General features: G+C 39.2%; 1 protein-coding gene across 1 annotated transcript; it reads left to right on the top strand.

Moving 5' to 3' along the window:
- Positions 1-824: 824 nt before the first annotated feature.
- Positions 825-22,132, top strand: dbndd1 (dysbindin domain containing 1). The gene is made up of 4 exons (XM_005915181.3): positions 825-1,275; positions 6,920-7,063; positions 11,025-11,162; positions 21,260-22,132. Exons 1-4 carry the CDS (start codon positions 1,245-1,247, stop codon positions 21,412-21,414), a joined length of 468 nt encoding a protein of 155 aa, XP_005915243.1. The 5' UTR covers positions 825-1,244; the 3' UTR covers positions 21,415-22,132.
- The last annotated feature ends 347 nt before the right edge of the window (positions 22,133-22,479 follow it).

The following is a 22,479-nucleotide window of genomic DNA, read 5'->3' as shown; positions in this document are numbered from 1 at the left end:
ATATTTCAGGATCAAATTATTGTGTTACATGTTTAAATACCAGTGCTCACATTCTGACTTTAGATAACCGACTGATTATAAAGTTCACATGATAGTTTCTCTCTTTAGCCAAAGTGTTCAAGTGTGTACATATCAAGACTCATAAGAGGCACATATTAACGAATATGAATTGTTCCTTTTAAATGCACATTAACATAATTAGTTCCCTCAATGTGATGCAGTACATGGGAATAACAGGAAACACAGGGTTGTGTTACCTGGATGGTTTTGAGTGGTTGGAGGTGCAAAGTCAGTCTGAACGTGTTTGCTGTGGTTGTTAAGTTTGAAGTGTCCTCAATACAGTAATAATATGCCAGAGTCTAGCCTCTAAAGAGAAGGTGTGCTGTGCTTCCCCTGTGCTGTTGATTTCAAAGTCTGGTTTTGTGTGATGTAAACCTGGACGGTAAACCTAACAGATCACCTGAATACATCATATCCTGCCACTAGAGAGCGACATCCACCAGGTTATTTGCCTCAAGAGAAAGAAACACTATTTTTGAAGGCATGGGATTCATACTTCTGTCAAGTATCACACACAAAATGTATTCTGCTTTAAGTCTGACCTGCACATTATCTGGCTCAACAAAGTGCCTGCAATCCACAAATTGTTGTGTCACATCAATGCATTTGCACACTCCTGCACACTCATTCACACTCGCAGCTTGTCCCCCACTACACTGGTCCATAACCCTCCCTGATACCCCCTCTCTCTTTCTCTCCCTCTCAGTCTGGGCCCACTGCCAACTCAGCCCTCCCTCCCTCTCTCTCCCTGTCTATTCTGTACATACCCAGCCAAGCCTCACAATGCTGCATTTACTAAAGCAAGTGGCTTGGAAATTCACTGCGATGTCGCTGTTCCCAGACCACCCTCCCTGTGTTGGACTCGCTCTGTGAAGCGGTGCAGCGCTCAGACAGCGCTGATGGCAGATCGGGGCACGTGGACTGTGCCAGAGGAAAAGGCGAGATCACCTGTTTGGGAAATCTAGAACAACAGCGGACAAAAAGGAAGGAGGGACAGGCAGGTGGAAGCTTAGGTCTGCTGTGTCCACCCACCCCTTACTCTATTATATACCCACACGAGACTCTCTCTCTCTCTCTCTCTCTCTCTCTCTCTCTCACTCCTTGCCTCTCCCTTTCTTCCCATTTGTCTCCCCCACTCTCTGATGCTGGTGTGGTGAACCGCAGGACACTCTCCGCTGAGCTGCATGGAGGCACAGGGAGGGGCGGGGAGCCCAGGTAAGAGCCATTTTCTATTTTTGCTCTTTTCAGTGCTATAGCGGGTTGGTCACGGCCGAGTGTCTTTTTTTCCTGTTCTGATTGACTTGTGCTGTGGAAAACCTGCCTGTCCTGTTTCCTCGTACATTCATGACGTGTGCAGTTGGGGACTTGCTACATGCCCGGAGCCCGATCTCTCTGATTAATGCTTGTATCTCACGAGTGAGCAACTCTTCTGGTGTAAAGAGTTAATCACTGAAATAGTGCGTGAGGTTTATATACAGGAGTGACCCTTCTGCTCATTCTCATCACCCCGGCGTCCAGCAGTAGGGGGTTCACTGCTTCGTGTTTAATCTATTGTTTAATTGTACAGGTTAATGCTCACTGTAGGTCAACCATGCTGAAGCTGCTCTGATTGAAAATTACAGAACAATAGTAGAGGCATATGGCCTTTGCGTAAAGGCCATCCAGAGAAGCCTCCGCTGCGTGGACCCACTGAGTTGGGCTTCAGTGCCAGTACGTTCACAGGGGTGATGGGATGAAGTCCTAAATCAAGTCTCCTCGTGGGACTAATTAACTTTACTAAATGTAAAACTACAGAATACTTCTCATAATGTATGAAGAGCGACAGGCAGTGTTGCTCTATAAATTTCAGTATCGCTTTTATAGTGGAACCCTGGAGAAATCGAGGAAAGCTTTACTATTTAGAGCCGTAATATTTTTGCACATAATATACGATAATGTGTCTGTAGCTGTCAGTGTATATTGCTCGGTTTTAGTATGTCCCACAAGTAATTAAAATTTTTTGGAAGTTGGTTTCTCCTTAGTGTCTGATTTTGTGAAAGTCCATGGGCCCTATTTTCATACATTATGTATGTCCTTAATGAATGAACTTTATAAAGTCCTTGTTTCATCATACATATAATAATTTCTGATGATTCTTTCAGGCAACTTTGTTAAAATATTCTTTTAAAATATAAAAATCCGGTAATTTGATAATATACAGTCAGGTATATAAATATTTGGACATGACATCATTTTGTTAATTTTGTCTCTGTACACAACCACAATGGATTTTAAATCAAACAAACATGATGAGACTTTCAGCTTGAAATGAACGGATTTGATTAAGGTATTCCATTGAGGATTATTTTTTTGTTTTGTTTTTTTCTATTGGAGGGTCATAGTCCCCAATTTTAATAAGCTCAAAAGTAGTTGGACAAACTAACATAACATGTAAGGACTGTTTTTAATAAGTGAAGGAAAATCTTTTGCAGTAATTGACTCCCTGAAGTTTAGAACCAATGTTGCCAGACCCTTACTGTTACCACCGGCAGCTGCTGCTTATTTGAGGGTCTGTGCTTTCAGGGACTGAAAGACGTGCTCAGTTGTGTGAATATATAAGGATATTCTGAATTGAAGAATATCATATTTCTTTGTCTTGAAAAACTCCTGGGTTGCTTTTGCAGCCAGGAAAAGTGTTGGAGTGTTTTGTTTTGTTTTTATCTAAGCAGAAAGTATAGCCCTGTACACCTTACAATTCATCCTGGTACTTTGTGCTACTTCTATCAGCAGTAAACACCAGTGGCCCGTTCCCATAACTCTACATCCACCATGTTTGACAGATGATGTGGTATACTTCTGTTCATGAGGTGTTTCTCTCCTTCTCCATGCTTTTACATTATACTGATTCAAGTGAGTCTTGGTTTCATCTGTTGATTTCTGACACAACTGAATCTGACCTCTCTGTTCTTAAGTGTAACCAGTGGTTTGAACTTTGTTATAAACCCTGTGGTTGCTTTCATAAAGGCATCGCTTGATTGTAGCCTTTGACAATGATACACCTGCATCCTCAAGAGCGTCCTTGGCTTGACTAGATGTTGTAAGGGGTTTCTCCTCCCTATATTTTATCTGTTTGTCATGGAATTGCAAAGGAACAGGCCTCACTTGTCCATGAAACTTTTTCTCTCAGTCAGTTTATTGCTTTTGAGACTCTGAATTGAAGCTTAAAATTTACACTTCAATCACTTCTTGATTGTTTGATTTATTATCCACTGTGGTCCACTAAGTAAAAGTATATCACTATAAGAGCATTTTCAGCAGTACTGAATGAAATTACATTTTAAATGGAAAATGCCATTTCCTGCAATGGCCTTGATCCCTGTACCACTGTTTTTATCTCAGCAGTGCATGTTCATGCTATCTGCCAGAGCTACCTGCCCACTACAAATAATGATCATATTTGTCCATTAAGATGTGATTGAATTAGAGTGAACATCATTACTGTGATGTATCACAGAAGTGGGTCACAAAGCATGACCTTTTGATGGCATCATGTGGCAAACACAGCAACTGCTTTGAATGAAGGGAGATTCTGAATTAAGAACAGTAACAGCTTATTAAAAAAGGCCTTTGTCTTATCTATAAGGATGAGAAATAATGTTAAAAGAAACTGCATTAAAAACACTGTAAACCATGTTAACTGTGTTCTCAATTCAGCCAAATATTCATCATCCTCTGTATAATCACTTCCCCGTGGGAGTAATGTTTATATAAATCTGCCACTGCGGGTGTAGCGTAAAATATGAGTAGAGCATATATGGGATGTAAGACAGAGAGAAATTAGCAAGCACAATGACCTGGCAAGGTCATAGACCATGTTAACTTTTCCTGCCAGTGCAACACAGTCAAACAGCAACTGATTTATTACACCGAGGCTGTGAATTTGATTCAACTTTTGGCAGTCGTACAGCACACCATCCCACCAACCTCCCTCGCTCTGTTTCTACATCTCCCACCATCTGTCTGCATGTCTCGGGTTAGCTGATTCATAGACAGTCATGGCTGACAGCTCAAGACAGGGTCAGTGGCATCCTGAAAAAGGGCACATGTATGACTGGCTGTCTTTTAACAGCACTGACTTACATTGTCATTATTTACTCGGGCTTCTTCACAGACATTGTAGCAGTTGGTGGCTAGATCAGACCATCTGTGCAAAGTGCCTAACTGTATATGCAAAGAATACTGTGACTTCCAATAAAGACCTTTTCAGCTGTTACTGATTAATATTGCATCTTGGAGACAGTCATTTTCAACTACAATGCTAAATGCAAGCCTATACATACACACACATGTATTTGTTGGTGTCTTACATGTATCTTCTATCTAAAAGGCAACATTTCCTTATGGATGGATGGATGGAAACAAATGTTCGTTGAAGGAAATAGAAACCAGAGCTGTTTATAGTCAAAATATTGAGCAAACATTTCATTATAACAACAGGGGTAAATGTGTAGTGTTTCAGTTTGTGTGGTTCCTCACTGGGGAAATTAATCAATAGCTGGCGATAAACACTTTGCGTCTTAGGTTGCAATGAAAATCCAATAAAATGAAAATAACATATTTTTTCATCTGAAATAAGAAATTCCAAAGTCTGAACATACTGCAAGCAGAAATGGTACAGACCATCTGGTGAGGCCCACCAGGAAGCTGCTGTACTCCCACAGTTGCATCTGTTCTGCATCTTATCATCAAATGCAGCCAAAGTTATTGCTACATGTTGCGCCATAAACAAATGACTCTTCTTTTCAGCTTTTTTCCCCTTACTTTCAAATGTATGGTTAATGTCTCCTTGGCAACATCAGCTGTCGCAATCTCACGACGCAGTATGTCGGGGGAGTTGATTTTTTAGGTGTTCAAGGTCACTGTGACTTCACAAAACATGTTTTGGGTTACAACTTAGAATAATATATGCACACCGATCTGAAGGAAGAGCTTACCCAGATGACAGTAGTGGTGATCAGAAAGTTTACTTATCTGATAAAACTATTGTATAATTTTAAACTCCCACCGGTGTCTGGAATACTGGTTACGCTCTCTATTCCTGTCACTAAATGTGCAGCTTACCTCATTTAGTCTCCTCACATACTGCATTGTGCTTTCAGCTCTGTCAAACAGGTGAAAATTTAACCTTGATCAAGTTTAACCAATTTAGATTTTATGCATCCTTCTGAGTGTGGAAGAATGCTATTTTAAGTCTCTACTATTTTCAGATTTTGTTAATGGCCTCTGTGAACTGTTTTCAATAGATGTTTGAGATGTTTTTGGGAACATGACCGGGCTGTTAGAATGCATTATCTTTTGTAATAGTGACTATACTGTAAAGCAGAAACGATGAATTAGGGATCTGTAAAAAGCCAACACCAATCTCACTGAAAGGAACCACACATGCTTTAATTCAAGAGGTTTAACAAAAGTATTGCATTAACTGCTTAGGAATTATAACCATTCTTATAGATACGTAGTTCCACATTTTTGGATATTGAACTACAGTATGGCAACATTGGAGAAATGTTAAATATGAGAATATTCATTTTAATAGCTGGATAAATATTTTTTTGCAATCAATGACTACTTGAAGTCTGTAGCCCATGGACATCACCAGATGCTGTTTTTCTTTTCTTGAAATGCTGTGTTGGGCTTTTACTGTAGCCATCTTCAGCTGTTCCTTGTTTGTGGATTCTCTGCCTTCAGCCATAGATGAAAATGCCATACTGCCTATAAATACTGCCTCCACCATACTTGGCAGATAATGTGTTATACTTCAGCTCACGAGCTCTTTCTTTCCTTCTCGATATTCTCCATCATTCCGATATAAGTTAATAATTTCAACGAAATTTTTCCAGGACTGTGCAGATTCTTGTAGACATTTTCTCAACTTGCTTAAATGTTGTGAAGGTGTGAAGGTGGAGATAATTCAATCAATGTGCAATTTAGTGCTCTTTCACTTCTTTGATCGTTCAGGCCTTTTGGTGTTGATGAACTGACCTGTTCATTCCTTCCTTTTAACAATGTAGCAGATTGTTGATTTGGCCAATCCGCCATCCCAAAAACAATAAACAACCCTAACAAGTGCGAGTAAAACAATTGGAATCAGTCCGATATATTCTATCAGCTTAATATGTCAAGAAATAATAAAGGAACAGACCTCATTAAACTGCTTGTCCAGTTCACTCAGTTGTCCAATTACTTTCAGTTGGAAGATTGTGCATAAAAGTCACTGATTTCCTAAGCAATTAATTATTTTTGTTAAACTCCTTGAATTAAAGCTGAAAAACTGACTTTAATCAAATTGTGACTGTTTGGTTTAAATAACACTGTGGTGGTACACAGAGTGGTGTATATGTGGTTATACACAAATGTATGCATCTAACTGTGTATGACAGACATGTACCATTAAACACTAAACTGACACTGATGCGTAGGCTGCATAGATGTTGTGAAGAACTTTTTGCATTATATAACAAAAAGACAAGCAGCTGAGATGCTTGAGCGTTATAAGGTGACGCAGGTAGCTTGGGATTAATGGCCAGCTGGTGTCTGATTTGGAAAACACATAATAGTGGTTATACAAGGAGGATTATCACTAAACATGGCAAACATGGGAGCAAATAATAAGTTCTTTCAGTTCTGGAAAATTTCTGAGTACTTTGTTTCATTTCATTACTCAACATCTTCTCTGCATTATTGTGTTGCCTTAAATTGCATTTGATTAGCAACAATAAAGCATACCTAATATTTACCTGAGGCTTAAAATTCCTTAGCTTTCCTTTTAATTCTCTCTTTTATGCTCAATCTCCTTTTCTGGGTTTTCATCGGATGACAGAGCCCAATAAAGACATCCAGAAGCTGCTGAAGCCCTCCAGCTCAGGTGACCTGTCCAAGGAGCTGTTTCAGCACCCATTAGCAGAGGAGGAGGGCAGCTTGTCAGGGCACACTGCTAGCCTGCTGCACATCAACGAGAAGAGACGTGAGTACAAGCGATAGTATAAAGAGTGGGTTATGTTAGCAAAATGAAATAGTGATGAATATTCATTGGCAGTAAAGAGGTGTTACAGGCTAATTATAAATGGGAAAGGCCTTGAGCAAGATACCTGATCATTAGTCTCTAATGAAGAAAATAAGTAATGACGGAAGAGGATATTCTTCTGTGAAAATGTATTTTATCAGTGCCGGTCACGGATTGATATCATAACACAATAACAATCCCATACTAACATATCTGTGGAGCTCTAATACATACTTCACACATGTAATTATGGATTATACAAGCATTCTTTAGTCAAGTCCAGGTATATGGATCCCTTTGGATTTACTACTGCCTGTTTTACGTATTCTGGTCCAACATTCACAAAGCACCACAGCCTCGACTGAACAGACCCATTGTGCATCAGTCTCATACAGAGGCTTCTCTGTAAGTGCCAGACTCCCAAGGCACAAAAGCACAGAGACGAATACAGGAGCTAAATGGATGACAAGGCAGCCTTTTTCTGCTTCACAAACTGAACTCTTTTTCAAGGAGACACCTCATCCACAGGCCAATTTCGGTGTCTCTCTGATTTAAAGTAACCCACGACATAATCGTGCTACCTGGCAGCTCAGCTTAATAGTCTATGGCAAGAGAGTCTATGGAGAGAGAGTGAAACCTAGACCGGTGGTTTGAAATGTTTCCAAAACATTTAGAGTCTGATTTGAACGAGATTACCCTTCTGATCAGTGAGAGTCATTCATTAACGCTAAAGTGCTAAAGAACACGACGTCATCCAAAAATGGCACAGAAACAAATAATCTCCTAGAGCTGCAGTTTGCTCCTGAGTCATCTGCAAGGCTTATTTTTAGGCTCAGCCTCAAAAAATCAAACATCTTAATATCCCAGAAAAGATCATTTGGTTTGCAGGAACTAAGGTGGTAAGAAAAAAAAACCCTGCAGTACATCCACAAATAAATACAAAGCCAAAGAAAGCCGCACTGTAAACCAATTGCACTCTGATTGCATGGATGGAAAGAAATAAAACATTTATGGCAACCGCCCATACTATCAGTTTCTTTAATAGGAGAAAGTGGGTAAGATCAAAGGAATTTTAATTAGGATTTTAATTCAGCTTGTGTCCTTCAAATTAAAACATCCTGTAAGGAAAAGATATTTAGATAAATGTAGGCAAATGTTGGTTTACTCTGGTTGTGTGGGCTATTGCAGAGGCCGGCGTTTGAATCGTTTCGATGAGGTATTTTAGCTCTTTTTCCTGTGTTTCCAGCGTGTTTTAATTTGGATTTCATCCCCTAGCGAAGCACTCTTCTTGCTATGTGTGTAGCAATTACACCTCATTTATTCATTAACAAGCAATCCAACAGAAAATAAGTAAACAACATTAGGCCATGTTTATCAATAACATTCAGATCCGTTAAAAAGAATGCATTATATACATGATAGAAATTTTTGACACTCTTTGTTTAATATATACATCTCAATAGCTTAGCCTGGTGTCAGTCTTATTCACTTCATTGGTCTCAGTCATTATTACAATCTGCTCAGGCTGAACTGATGACCTCAGAGCCCTGATAGGCTAGGAAAGAAAGGGGATTATACAGATCCAAGATGCACGGCGCATCCATTCCACTCTCTGATCCCTTCTCCCAAATGTGAAACCCTCCCTCTTATCCATTCTCCCTATTTTTGCTCTTCCATTTGAACCTATCTGTACATTTATACTTGTAAAGAGAGGAAAGAAAAAGGAAAAATGAGAATACTGAATAGTCATGTTGTCTTGAAGTAAATGAGACTTTTAAATGCGAGGTTCTATTGAAATCAGGGGACTTTTGTTTTGCACACATGGACTGCAAGCATGTGATGAAAAAATATAGTATTAGTGAAGAAGGAGACAAAATGAATGAAAGTGAATGTGCGGGCCACCGGCCAAGAAATGGTCGTCTCTTACATCTGCTGTATGCACAGGAGTCTTTGCTTTTTGTCCTCCCCCTCTCCCCACTGACTTCTCAGAGTGCCACTGATTGGCTTTTGAACTGGAGGCAGTTGTTTCAGCGTGTCTGTCTGGGACTGGAAACCGACTGATCAATTATTCAAGGAGAAAGGGTGTGGAAAAGGGAAAAAGAAGAGATGGGGGAGAGGCGGTTAAAAGCAAGCGCAATAGAAAGGGAATAACCCTTATCAGCTGAAAATAATGACAGAACTTACAAAGAGGTATTGTGTTGTTTCACATACTGCCTCATTTCCCCCTCTTGTCTCTTTCTTCGCCATACCCATTTTATTATTTTAGATTTAGCTCCTTACCTAACGCTCCCTCTTCTCCCATCGCCCTGCCTCTCCCTCATCTTTCTTCATCTCCTCCCCCACAGTTTTCTTCATGTTTCACTGCCTTAGTTTTTTACCTCCCAAAATGCAGTTAAAAATACTGATAACTGTAGCAAGCACCTTTCTGCCTGCAGAAAACATAATATATATTCAGAAACATGCACAAGAATCAACCTAAAGACATGAAAAAAAGAACTTTTATGATTTTTTTTAAACAGTTATTGTATGTTTTAGTGCTTCTTTAAAACCAATCCCAGACAGCAGAAATAGAGACCTTCAAGCTTTGGATATGAAGTTCTGAGAGCTCTCTGCTGAGTCTTTCTGTGGCTGTTTTAATTATATGTACTGTGGTGGTTAATGGAGTGATAATGGAAGCTGGCTAGCTGAATCCTTAATATATTTCAAATGTCTACTATATTCAGTTACTTATATTTATATTCTCTTTGTCACAGCTTCCTGTTTCATTCCTCTTGGGATTTCTGCTGAGTGTTTCTCTTATATCTTAAAAATGACACAGCTACTTCCCTGGCATAATAAATAGTCTTTTAAAAATCAATATGTGCTCTATCAGGACCATGATGAATTAAATGAAATATAGCAGCAGACAAGGAGCAGCAGGAGGAGAGTGGGCTCTGCTTCTTCAGCTGCTTCAGCCTGAGACAGTGCCTTAAACTGCCTGGAAAACAGCACGCAAACAGCACGGGATAATAACAACCTGTCATGGAGCCCATCGTTTTTTTACAAGTCACGCTACAACCAGCCAATGATGTGCTTTAGTCAGGACTTTGCATGTAAGGCTAGCACCCACTGATTGATAAGGAAATGCAAGCACACGTCAGTCTGCCTCACCAGAGACCTCTTTCTCACTATACTGTTAGATTAGTCCTGCTCAATTACATCTAATTGTTTCCTAACTTGGGTAATGCTGAGACAAGCAGATGTTCTCTTGGTGCACTTTATGCAAAGATTATTTAGATCTCTGAATAAATCTGACTTTGCATACATTACATTAAAATCTCACCTTTGGAGGCACTTTGACTGGAAAGCTGAGTCAGGCGTTTGGATGCACACCCCGTGTACGTTAATACCACCCGGTTCTGTGCAGCAGCGGACGAAATGGCCTGCTGAAGAATCACAAGCTTGTGGAGAAAAGAACAGGTGCAACACACCCAAGAGAAAAAAAATGAAGATCTGGCTATTTTCATCTCTACAGAGCTCTTGTTTCATTTCTTCAGTAAGCTCCTGAGTCAACACGAGGGGCGTCATGGTGAGAGAGGAATTCACTGAATGAAGCATCAAAATCAGACACAGATTTAAGGAAATGTACAGTATGTGAAATGCTTCTGTAATAGAGAGCACTGTACAAGTTGTACAGATTAAAGTGGATGCAGGAGCAGAAAAGAAATCGATTTTACAATAGCACTGCAAAAGCCAGGTATCGATCTGATTATCAGTACAATAGATTCAAGAGCTCCTTACTTGAGCTGTTGAAATATATGCAGTTTATCTCCTACTTCTTTGAAAGAGACACTTTTTTCTGCACTGTGAGCAAAAATGAGTGATTTTAATCTCCCATTTTCTCTCCAGACTAAAAGGACTCTTTTATTTCTCTGCTTCATAGAACCGTTGAGCAGTGTCTCTTCTTTAGAGGTGCACTTTGACCTCTTGGATCTCACTGAACTTACCGATATGTCTGACCAGGAGCTGGCTGAAGTTTTCGCTGACTCTGATGAGGAAAACCACAATGAGTCCCCAGCAGGTAAGGATTTCTGAGATTAGATATATATGTTGCAATAAACACTGATCATTAAAACATGAAAGTAAAGAGAACCAGGACTATTACAGGAGTGTACAAGTCACCCCTCATTTATTTATATTTGCCTTTGATGAAACAGACTTTATTGTAATTCTATAAAGTTTTCTTGAGCAATAGTTGTGCCGCCTGTCTCAAGGTCTCTCAATTTATTTATTTATTTTTGAGTTGCTTTTTCACTAATTTTCAGAACATTCGTTGTACCTGACCATGTTGGCATATCTCAACACGATGTGCGGTGTGTCCTTTCAAAATGTTTAGGGAATTAGACAAGTGGAGGGCCAAAGAAGAAGTGGCAGGTCTAAAGAAACTATTTAAGGCAGATGAACATTATTTGAAAGTTGTGTCTTTAAGAAACATGATGGGAAATCCAGCAAAGACTGAGAGAAACATGGCCCTACAGCTGATCCATCTACTATTCAATGAAGCTTTTCCAGAAATGCTCTCAGTGGAATGGTAACTATCCAAAAACCATTCTTTAGGAAGGGAAACAGGGGGAAAGGTATGAGGTATGCCAATAATACAAGAACTGGACTGGAAATCCAGGTCTGATGGGGTGAGGAATCCAAATATGAAATTGTTATCAATATGTCTGAAGCAGTCAAGTGAGAGATCCAACAGTGAGTGTCTACAGCCACCTGTATAACATGGTGGAGGTGCTGTCATTGTTTGGGACTGCATTTCCACCAGTGGTTAAAAGAACCATCACATTTTGATCTAATATTCAATATCATCTGTAAAGGATCTGAGTGGCAGCAGTTTCATATTTCAGCATGACATTGATTCCAAAGAGAAATTACAAGAAACCTTACCTAGGAGTGTTCAGACTGTGTTGAAGAGTAAAGATGGTCATGTTAAATCAAGGTTCAAGTGTGTTAGATTTGTACAAATGCTGTTTTGCCTCATAGACTGTACTTCTGCACTCCCCATTCCCCTGAAATGAGAGTTGGCTCAAGACTTTTGCACCATATGTTATATTTCCTCAAGGTTTGCTGAGACAACGGCACATACAAAAACTGATTATCCTCATTCTGCAATCTCCTTAAGATATCTTGTACTCCATGGACAGATTTTAATTTATGCAAGGCGCAAAACTTTTTTGCAACTCTTTTCCCTGTAGCTTGATTGCCGAGGGAAGCATTTCCCAGATTAGTAACTGTGGGTGTAAAAAGTAAAGAAGCAATCATTTTGTGGGGGTGGAGGGTGTGCGTAAGAGAGACAGAATGTGTATTTGTGTTACTCATTTTGTGGGGACATGCGCCTGTTTACGCAGTAACATTGTTGATCTGACATCAACAAGCCCCAACAAAATCAATCGATCAGTGTTAGTACTGTAAGACCTGATATAAGGGTAGAGTAAGATTAGGTCAATGCAAGCAGTAAACAGGCCTTTGTCTCCAGGAACTGAATGCGAGTCAATGTAAAGTCCTCTGAAGTAATGGAAACACGACCGTGTGTGTGCAAGAGACAGATTCAAATCATTATGGCTCAGCAGGGTCCTAAAACAGCCTGCTGAGCTGTAACGATTTGAAATATCATGTGACTCCTTCACAGACTCATTAAAAACATATTTCACAGTGTCACAGTGGTTAAGTAAAAGGGGCAGTTTAACTTGGTTAATTTCCATTTTTACGTCGCCTAACAGTGAGAGGAAAGAATTTCATATTGATTATAGTGATTAAGGGCTGGAGCTGCATCACTTCAACCCCGCATCAGCCAAATTAGTCAAATACAGCATATGGGGTTTGTGCGTATTAAAGAGGTGAGACGGTTCGCTGTCATAGCAGCAGGTGCAAAAAAGCTGTTGTGCAAAAAACAAACAAAAAAACACCATAGGTAGCAGCGTGCTGCACATGCAAAGTCAACTTTGTCCTCTGAGCGTCTCAACATGCACTATGGGTTTTTGTCAGCTTAAGATTTAAAAGTCTGATATAAACATTAGCAGTCTATTTTCGCTCCATGGACAGTGGGGCGTTCATTCTTTGTTTGTCCAAGAGTACCTAAAAGAAGGTTGAACACATATTAGCATAAAGTGCTGACCCTGTTTGAATCCACCATAACACAGCAGTGCTGGTGATGATATGACATGTACACTCTTATAGGCACCTACAGTAACAGCATTAACCTCTTTCATTTTTATTTTCTGTTTATTGCTACTGTTCTATATCATGACACAGTGTGTTAAGTGTGAGTTATAGCCCCAGTGGGATCTGTGCTATATACTGCTGCCTCCAGCTCTGTAGTCATTTATTTAAATTTGAGATACAGTGGTTACTGCAGGGACATCTTATGTCCAAAAATAGACTTTTCCTTTGTTTTTAGTAAATCCACTCTGTTTTATGTGCTGTATGTAATGGTATGCTGATAACTGTATTCTCATGGTTCACTGTAGCAACTCAGCTAGATGGAAAAAATTTAATAATTTAGTAATTTCAGTAATTTATTTAGGCTTTTAATAGAAAAAAAGAGGATGCTGTAATAATAAATATGCATATAATATTGTGTAATTGCATCATCCAAAAAAAACTGATGCACCATCTTAAACTTATAGTTAATCTATTAAAAATACATAGGTTTGGGTTTGCAGTTTGTTGAAGTTGCCATGTTTGAATACAATGGCCAGGAAGGAGATCTCCCAGTGGAGTTTAATGTATGTGGCAAGAGGCCGGCCACATACGTAGTACAGCAAAGCCAGAGAAAAGAAGCCATAGATTTTGGTGTGCTGTGGAAGGATATTTAATGCCTTCAGCACCTTTCAGAGTCAAGATGTGAAGGACCAGAGCTATGTTTTTTTTTTTTAATATTTTTATTGAAAAAAGAAAACAACAGTACTTGCAGTTACCGAAATAAACTTTATATATCATATATATATATATATATATATATATATATATATATATATAAAAATATATATATATATATTATAATATATATATATATATATATATATATATATATATATATATATATTCAGAAAGTCTAGACTTAGAGAAATGCACCCTGTGTATGACCTTAAATTGAATAAGTCCAAGACGAGCACAGGAGGTGGAAGATCGTACCCTCGCTATAGCCTGTTCCCAAGACTCCTCATGTATTCGAATTCCTAGTTCTCCTTCCCATGTACACTTAAGCTTAACATTAGAGTGGTTACTAAAACAGAGCTATGTTTTATTCTTAAAGAAGAGGTCCAAACTGAGAAGGAGTGAGCTTTTTACCAGCTTCTTAATAAAATGTTCTCTTTCTTCCCACCTCAAGCCTTTTCTCCTGCACTGTAGTCAAGACTCTAACACATGAAAATGTCCATAAATTTATTTTGGATTTATTTATTCTTGATGTTGTCACAGTTACTAATTGGCAGCAGCTTACATATGTGACCTTCCCTTCTTGGGACAGCTGACAAGAGCTGACTAAACAGCAACAACAGTTGGTTATAAGCTAACATTAAGCTAGGTAACATTAGCTTCAGGTGGCTTAAAAATCACTTTCCCTCTGATAAACAGTTTGATTACAGTACATCTCATGAGAGTTTATTTACTAAGCATCAGAGTCAAATGATGCTACATCTAGTTCAAAGACAGTTTCACTAATGCCAGCAAGCAGCAGCTAACATAGGCTAAGTCGATAACAGTGGCAAAAACAGTAGCGCTTAGTTTAACACAGAGGTTCCCAAAGTGTGGGGCGCAGAGCCATTGCAGGGGGGGCACGGTATGGAAAACAAAACAAAACAAAAAAAGAGTACTTGGGCACTGCTAGCATAGTGGACAGGTTTTTGATGGGGCTCCCACACAAACGCAAAGCAGGAGATGAAGTATCTCCAAATATGTTTCCAAACCAACTTCCTTCCAAGCCAAAGACTAGAAAATATGGTGAAGCATATCTTCCCTTTGGCTTCACCTGCACAAGTGCCAAGGTAGGTCTCCCCTGCAGAATTGGTTTTCCCTGCGTCGGGAGCAGCGCTGGGCTCTCGGTATCCCACTGTTGTTTATGTTTTTGAACCCATTTTGCACAGAGAGACAAATGTATTGATGGCAATGTTGAAACAACTACACGTAAAATAATTACACCGTGATGCCTCTGCCTTTCTAAATGGAGGGACAGTAACTGCGTGTGTATATGTAAGCATGTAAAACCTGAAGATAGTAAGATTAACAGTATTTTGTCTCTATCTGCCATTCTGTAATTCATCTCATGTAAACAATAACGTGGCACACAGCCTGACGTGAAAAAAGGCACATGCCATTGATGTTGCATGACGAACTCTGTATTCCTCATTCACACGTAAGGAGTTTTAAAAAATCTCAGTTTTCGGTGATTCGAAACACCGTTTACATGTGGACGAAACAGCTGCGTTTTCAAAAATACCCGTGTAGGTGTGGCTATAGCATAAAAGAGTTAGTAGTGGATTTTATTACTACCTGTAATTTATTGCAGTTTACTTGTATTTGCTTAATTATTTACTAAATGTTTGAGGTGTGAAATAAACCGCAATCGAGTTTGGAAACAAAATATGGGTGTGTGTGGTTGGAGGATGTGTTTGTGCAGGGGGGCGAACATTTTTCTTGTAAAACAAAGGGGGGCCTAGCAAAAAAAGTTTGGGAACCACTGGTTTAACATATCCTCAACAATTCACCTCAGTCATTGGTCAGAAGTGAGCATATCAGACTCCTTTCACATGGTTTTACAGCATCTTCCAGAACAAATAAAGGTGGACACTTCTCAGCTACATTGACAGCTGAGGTAACAGCAGCCTTCCACACATAGGGAGAAACTCCAGGGGACATCTGGATCCGGTCCAAACAGTAATAAAAAACCACCAGCCAGCCACAGCTGTTATACAGCAGAATCTAACTTTAATGTTTTGACTGACGATGAAGCAGGTTGTAGGCTTTATACGGAAACACATTATTATCATCTTATTTTTTACACCCAGTTGTTACAGATCTTTATTGTTTGTTCAGAGTTTTGTTGAAGTCTAATAATCACTCTCATTTAGTACCGCTGTAGGTCTCAGCTAGGCCCTAGGATGGTATCAGTTGTTTTCTGTTTGCTGCTGAATGGTGAACGGGTGTAGTACAGTGGATTGTAGAAGATTTGTACAAATAGCTGCCTGCTGCTGCTGCTGACAATGGCACAATAGTAAGTTGCGGGTCCCTCTTGGACAGCAAAACAGTGACCTCAAATAAACTATGAAGCTTCGAAGAGCTGAGCATAGCTGCAGGTTGAGGTGATAATCCAATGGGTTTATGCAAACAACCCTTTTGCATTGTCACTTTGTCTTCATGTTGCTACTTGATACATTGTCCTTATAAATCAGTTGATTATAGTGCTCTAACACAAATGAAAAAGTATGACAGGGCAGAATTGCGTCTATACACTTTTGACTTTAATATCTTAAGACCTGGAGAGTTAGTGGAGTAGAATTAGAGAAAATAGTCACATGTGGTTACCCACTTGTATTTTAATGTTTACACATAAAATGGTTGTGCACTTCTTTGAAATCAGCTAAAAGGACTTGAAAACTGTTCAAATTCATTGACTCAAATCAAATGGGTAGATACATAAAATGAACACATCCATGTGGTTAGAAGAATATAAGATAATCCTGTATAATCCTTATAGTCACTGAAAGTTCACAGCATTTAAAATTTGGGGGGTAAAATTTAAATGATGGTAAATTTACATGTGTATCACATTTGATGATCCTTTTAGCTGTCCTCTTCAGAACTATCTAACTAACTTTCCTCTTGTTAGTAAAAGGCCACAGCTGCTTGCAGGACGAAAGTGCAAAGGCAGGAGAAGGAGCAGCCAAGCAACTTGTCAGCTGTTGCTCATTAAGATTGTGTCATGGCATCTAAAAATGAGTTCCTTTTTCTAAACGCTTTTCCTTGACCTTGATGGAAGATTGTATGACATCAGGGAAAGATGTGAAAGAGAATTTAACCGCACTCATGCTAGATACCTTAACACCAAAACAACAGCTAAATTCGCCCCAGCATCCTCTGAGACTTGCTTCATACAAGTCATATAAATGAGAACCTTTGGTAAAAAATATCACTTAATTAGAAAAGTGGGAATTTTAACCTTTAAGATCCCTGCTTCAGTCTCTGAAGGAAAAATTTCCTTCATCCATCATTTATCCAATTGGAGCCTATCCCTGTCAAATTTTACTTATTGGAAACCTTAAAGGCGAGCAATACCAATAATAGACATTAGTAAAGGAACCACAGCCATAGAACATACTTTGATCAATTAATTTATCTCATAATCTTGATTTAGAGATTTTATGTAAATCTACATATTTTTACAGCAGTTTGATGTTCATAGTTCATCTTTTAATGGGTTTTACCAGGTGCAACAGCCTCTTGTAGAAGGTTCAAAACATATCAGCAAGTCAGTTTATTGGTCATTTTTATGAACCATCCAGTGCAGGGGTGGGCAATCTCAGTCCATGAGGGCCGGTGTCCTGCAGGTTTTAGATCTCACCTTGGGTCAACACACCTGAATCACATGATTAGTTCGTTACCAGGCCTCTGGAGAACTTCAGGACATGTTGAGGAGCTAAATTAGCCATTTAAATCAGCTGTGTTGGTTCAAGGACACATCTAAAACCTGCAGGGACACCGGCCCTCGTGGACTGAGATTGCCCACCCCTGGTCTAGTGTGTCCTATACTGGGTGAGGCAATAAAGGAAGCAGTAAAGCACCTTAGTATTTAGAGAATCCAACCAGCTGTTATGGCTGCCACTCAGCATCCTGCTGTTAATGATACAAACAATTAGGAATCCCAGCAATGATTAAATGTTAGCACACAATAAATGATTTTTAAACTAATCATCTCATTCACTTGTGTCCTTTTAGTTGTATAATCATCATGAATAAAAATAGCTCAGCTGTCTGAGAATGTAGGCGCTACTTGTCTGAAGATTTTAACCTTTCCAAAATAAACTGTTTCATTCTGTGCAGTGTGTTTCTTCAAAAAAAAAAAAAAACCTCTGCTTGTAGCAATGTTTCTTTTAATCTTTCACACAGTCCTCCTCTCTTCTGTGCTCTAGGTTATCTTTATCTCTAATCCCATTGTCTGCCTCTCTCCATGTCTGCTTCAGTTTCGTGCAGTTTCAGGCTTGTATTGTATGCTTTCAGGTGTCATAAAAAATTGGGTTGTGTCCAGCTCAGCAGATAGGACAGTGCACCAAGCTGCTATTCTTGTGAGTTTGTATGAAAACTAACCACATAAAGATGAGCTAAAATGTTAAATTGGTTAAATTACTCTAAGGTAATAGAGTACAGCTTCTAATAAGGAATAACTTTATTAAATGATTCAAAGATATATATTTAAACAACATGACATAATCAAATAGGACAATAGTAGGAATCATCCAGTTTGAGGACCAGTGTATTTGTTTATGGATTCCCTAAAAACTTCATGATTCAGCCATGTAGTTTTATGCAAATTATAATTTAATAAATTGTTAACAAACCTGCTGAAAGCATGCAGTTACATATGGCAAAACAAAACACGCTAAAGGCTGTGAGACTGAGCAAACGTGGACCAAGTTTTCCCCATAAAGCCACTGGTGACCTCAGATTGAGACTTAGATTTAATAATTTTACTGGTGAAGTTTGCATTGCAAATGTGGGTCAGGTAGCACTGAGCTATGTTGCCTGAGCATAAGCCTCCATGGGAAACTACTGAGCGCAAGTAGGAGCTAAGGAAGCAGTTAAAGGAAGCAAAGTAGAGGAGAGGAGCAAAAGATGGGTGACCGAGTTCAAGCTAAATGTAGGTTCTTGAATAATTCACTTCCCCCTGCTGGAAAGAAGGCCTGGTCCTTCAAAAGGCATTTAAACACTTATCATGTTCTGTGTAACTCCTCTTTCATATGACTATTGTATGTCTGCAGCATGTTTGTTTTCTTCTCTCTGCTGTCTTCTTTGTATGTTTACCTTTTCAACATTCAAAAGCTGCTTTCTTTCACTTCAATCTATCGTGTGTGTTCTTTTAAGCATTCAGTTTGAATGTTGCCAAACACGATCAGCTGAGCAGCTTCATAGCTACAGTTACTGTTTCATCAAGCGTCACGTTCTAGAGCAGCGCCAGAGACAATGAACAAAAGCCTGATGTCCAGCAGGTTTGCTCTTTGTTCTTTCAATTGAGCTTGATGAGGCATAAAGTTTACCCATATCTCTGGAAAACAACAACAGGCATAGCTGTGGCCTCCCATCATTCTTTTACTGCACATTAAATCATTAAACATTGTGTCTATTTGTATTATTTTTGTTGCATATTATGGTATTAAAAGCTGTGGGTTAAATATTTTGTGGAATGGAAGTTAGGGATCATGTCATTGCCAGATCCTTTGTAGAAACTGTGAGTGATAATAGGACCCCACCCCCCACACACCAAGAGGGCCCCAGGATATGTTCATGTGCTGCAGTGCAGACGATCCCAATTATGCATGCCACACCCAGATCAATCATGTCAAAGGAGGCGTTTCCCCTCTGCTCTCAAAGACACAAAATTTGCAGTGAGTCACAGGTTGAGATGCGAAACGTATTACCTGTAAATCCACACAGTGCAATGGCAGCTTGCTGTCTGTTGCCATTCAGCGATCATTTTTATGTTACAACCCATTTTGTAAACACCTTTTCATAGATTCACGGTCTTAAATTTGCACAGTCAGATTCCAGTGAGCTGAACTCTAGGCCATGTGCTTTAAATGACATAACAGATCATTATCTTTGATAAATTCTTGCCCTAGTTCCCAAACTCTGTTGGGCTGTGCTGGAATTAGCGAGCAGAGGATTAACCCTTTAAAGCCAAATGTATCATTTGATACACAAAATGCCTGTTGTAGCAAATATGATACAAATTTAAACGGATATGTGATTTTGTTTGTTTGTTTGTTTGTTTTGTCAAAAGATTCACTAAATGCAATTCAACCTTTAAATGTTTTTTAAAAAACAAACAAACGAAAAACCATTAAGGGCTTTAAAAAACCAACCATTCTCTCAAACTGTACAATTTTAGTGTTTTGCTGCAGCTGCCTTCTTGGTACCTTCACACATGCAGGAGAATTTTGTGTTTAAGAAGCGTTGTTCTGCATTATTCTCTGTGTATCTTTCAGCTTTTTCCTGTATTCATCTTCATCCGCTTCTTCTGAGCAAAGCACACAAGGAATGCAGATCAGATTTACTGTGCATGTATTACACAATTACATATTTATATACCAGACTTATTAGACAAACATTTATAGATCTACTTGAACACAACAAACAATCATCAGCTGCTTGTCAGCAAAACTCTTTCCAGTGCTCAGAAGGTTGCTGTCCCTCTAATTAAAACCCAGGGGAAACGCCATCAATCATGTCAGATCAATATGAAATGAAATCAAAGATGGCCAGTTTTCAGCTTTTTGTCACTTTAACAGTCTCCCATGCTGCTTTGTTATCTTCCTAGTAGGGGCAACATCGCCACCAAATGGTGTGAAATGGAAACATCTTCGTATGGCTAATACTAAAAAACAACTAACTTGATATAAAGGCGAGTTGCAGCAGTAATACAATTTTTTTTTATTGATTAGTTTATTCAAAAGTGAAAAAAAAATGATACAAGCAATACTCCAAATTGATTGGATTACAGAAAATGCTAAAACAGGGAAAACAGTATAACAACCCTGACAGGTGCAGTTATTGTTTTCACAATAGTCTATAAAGAACAAAAAACTGGACCACTTATACACTGCTGATATGTGCAGCCTGCTTGTACAAGCATGGATTAAAGGATTTCATGGCTGAGAGGAAAAACAAGCAGCAGCTGTATCCTGCAAGGTTCCTGTTGCTTCTGTAGTGTTGAGTTTCTAATATCTTTTGAGCAGGTGTAAAGCTATCTATACAAATGCTCGTCAACATGAAGACTGTTGCATTTTTAAGCTCAAACATGACAGATATGTTGGATTCCATATGAGGCAAAACATTGCATCTGTATTTTTTATCAGCAAAGACTTTGCATTTGTTTTTATAATAGGCCGCTGTGTGTTTAATTCTCAGGTTCCCATCACCCTGCGCTTCCCAGAGGTGGGTACATGCGCTCCCCCTCGTGGACACGATGCAGCAAAGTTGAGCCTCCACGAGAGAGAAAGCACCACAGTGACTCAGACACCACAGAGCCCTTAATGAAGCTGGAAAGGCCAAAGCAACCATGATCTCTGACATGAACCAACCAGCCTGCAGAGAGGAAAACAAAACCCAGAGCCAGACATACAGCCAGAACGGTCACACAAAGCGGACCAAGATGCCTCGTTCTGCCACCGTGCTCTCACATAATCTTACATGGTGCTGGCGAGTTCAGGCTGAACTCTGGACACTGTGCTCTCTACTCTAACTAAAGATGCTGAGATGTGCAATGTGCACACTTTCTTCTCTCCCCGTCCCATTCTCTCCCACACTCACAAACACATGCAATCATTGTGTTGCTCAAGCAAAAGGTTCTTAGTGCACTCTGAGCTGCCAGATTATAATCTTTGTTTATTGGTTGACAGACAGGGTATTAGGTCAGCAGAATAATAGCACTTTTATCCGTGAAACCTCTCAGCATGGGCTTGCACAATGAGATTGATCCGGACATAACCACAGCGTTAGGTTAGACTTCACGTGAAACTCAGATGACAGTGAGCTTCACTCTCAATTACAAAGTCATAAGATAAATCATAAATCAAACATTTGTTTTCCTAAATGAAACATCACAACGATCTCTTATTGAGGCTAATTCTGTAACGCCTCGAAGTAAGTTAAGTGAAGCAGGGGGTGTTGGTTTCTGCAAGGCTCAGCTCTATCCACCACCTTTTCTCAATCGTAATGAAGAATGTGTGCTGTTATTTTAAATGCCTAAATAAAAATAATGCACTTCTTCACTGAACTGTATATACAGTGCCCTGCAGAATTATTGGCATTTGGTGCAGATGATTCACAAAGATAAACAGACCAAGTAGCAGCTATATGCTATGTACTTTTCCACACCCAACTTTGTGTTTGCAAAATTTGCTCACTTTATCATTATGAATAGATTATCTGCTACAATTGCTGCTACTAGCATAAAGCAATCCAAAGTTAGTAAAAAAAAAGTTACACTGAAACATTATGGGGTAAAACTTAAAGCAGTTAAAAAAAAAAAAAAGGTCAAATCTCACTATAGGCAGATTCATGCAAAACAAAGTGCCAACAATTTTATAACTCAAATCTCCCAAAAGGTGAATTTAACTCCTGATGCA

Source organism: Haplochromis burtoni, unplaced genomic scaffold (genome assembly GCF_018398535.1).
Source record: "Haplochromis burtoni strain Fernald_Lab_line unplaced genomic scaffold, NCSU_Asbu1 Contig_11, whole genome shotgun sequence".
In the NCBI taxonomy this organism is placed as follows: Eukaryota; Metazoa; Chordata; class Actinopteri; order Cichliformes; family Cichlidae; genus Haplochromis; species Haplochromis burtoni.
Note: the sequence above shows the minus strand (reverse complement) of the source record. Positions and strands in the feature narration are given on the sequence as shown.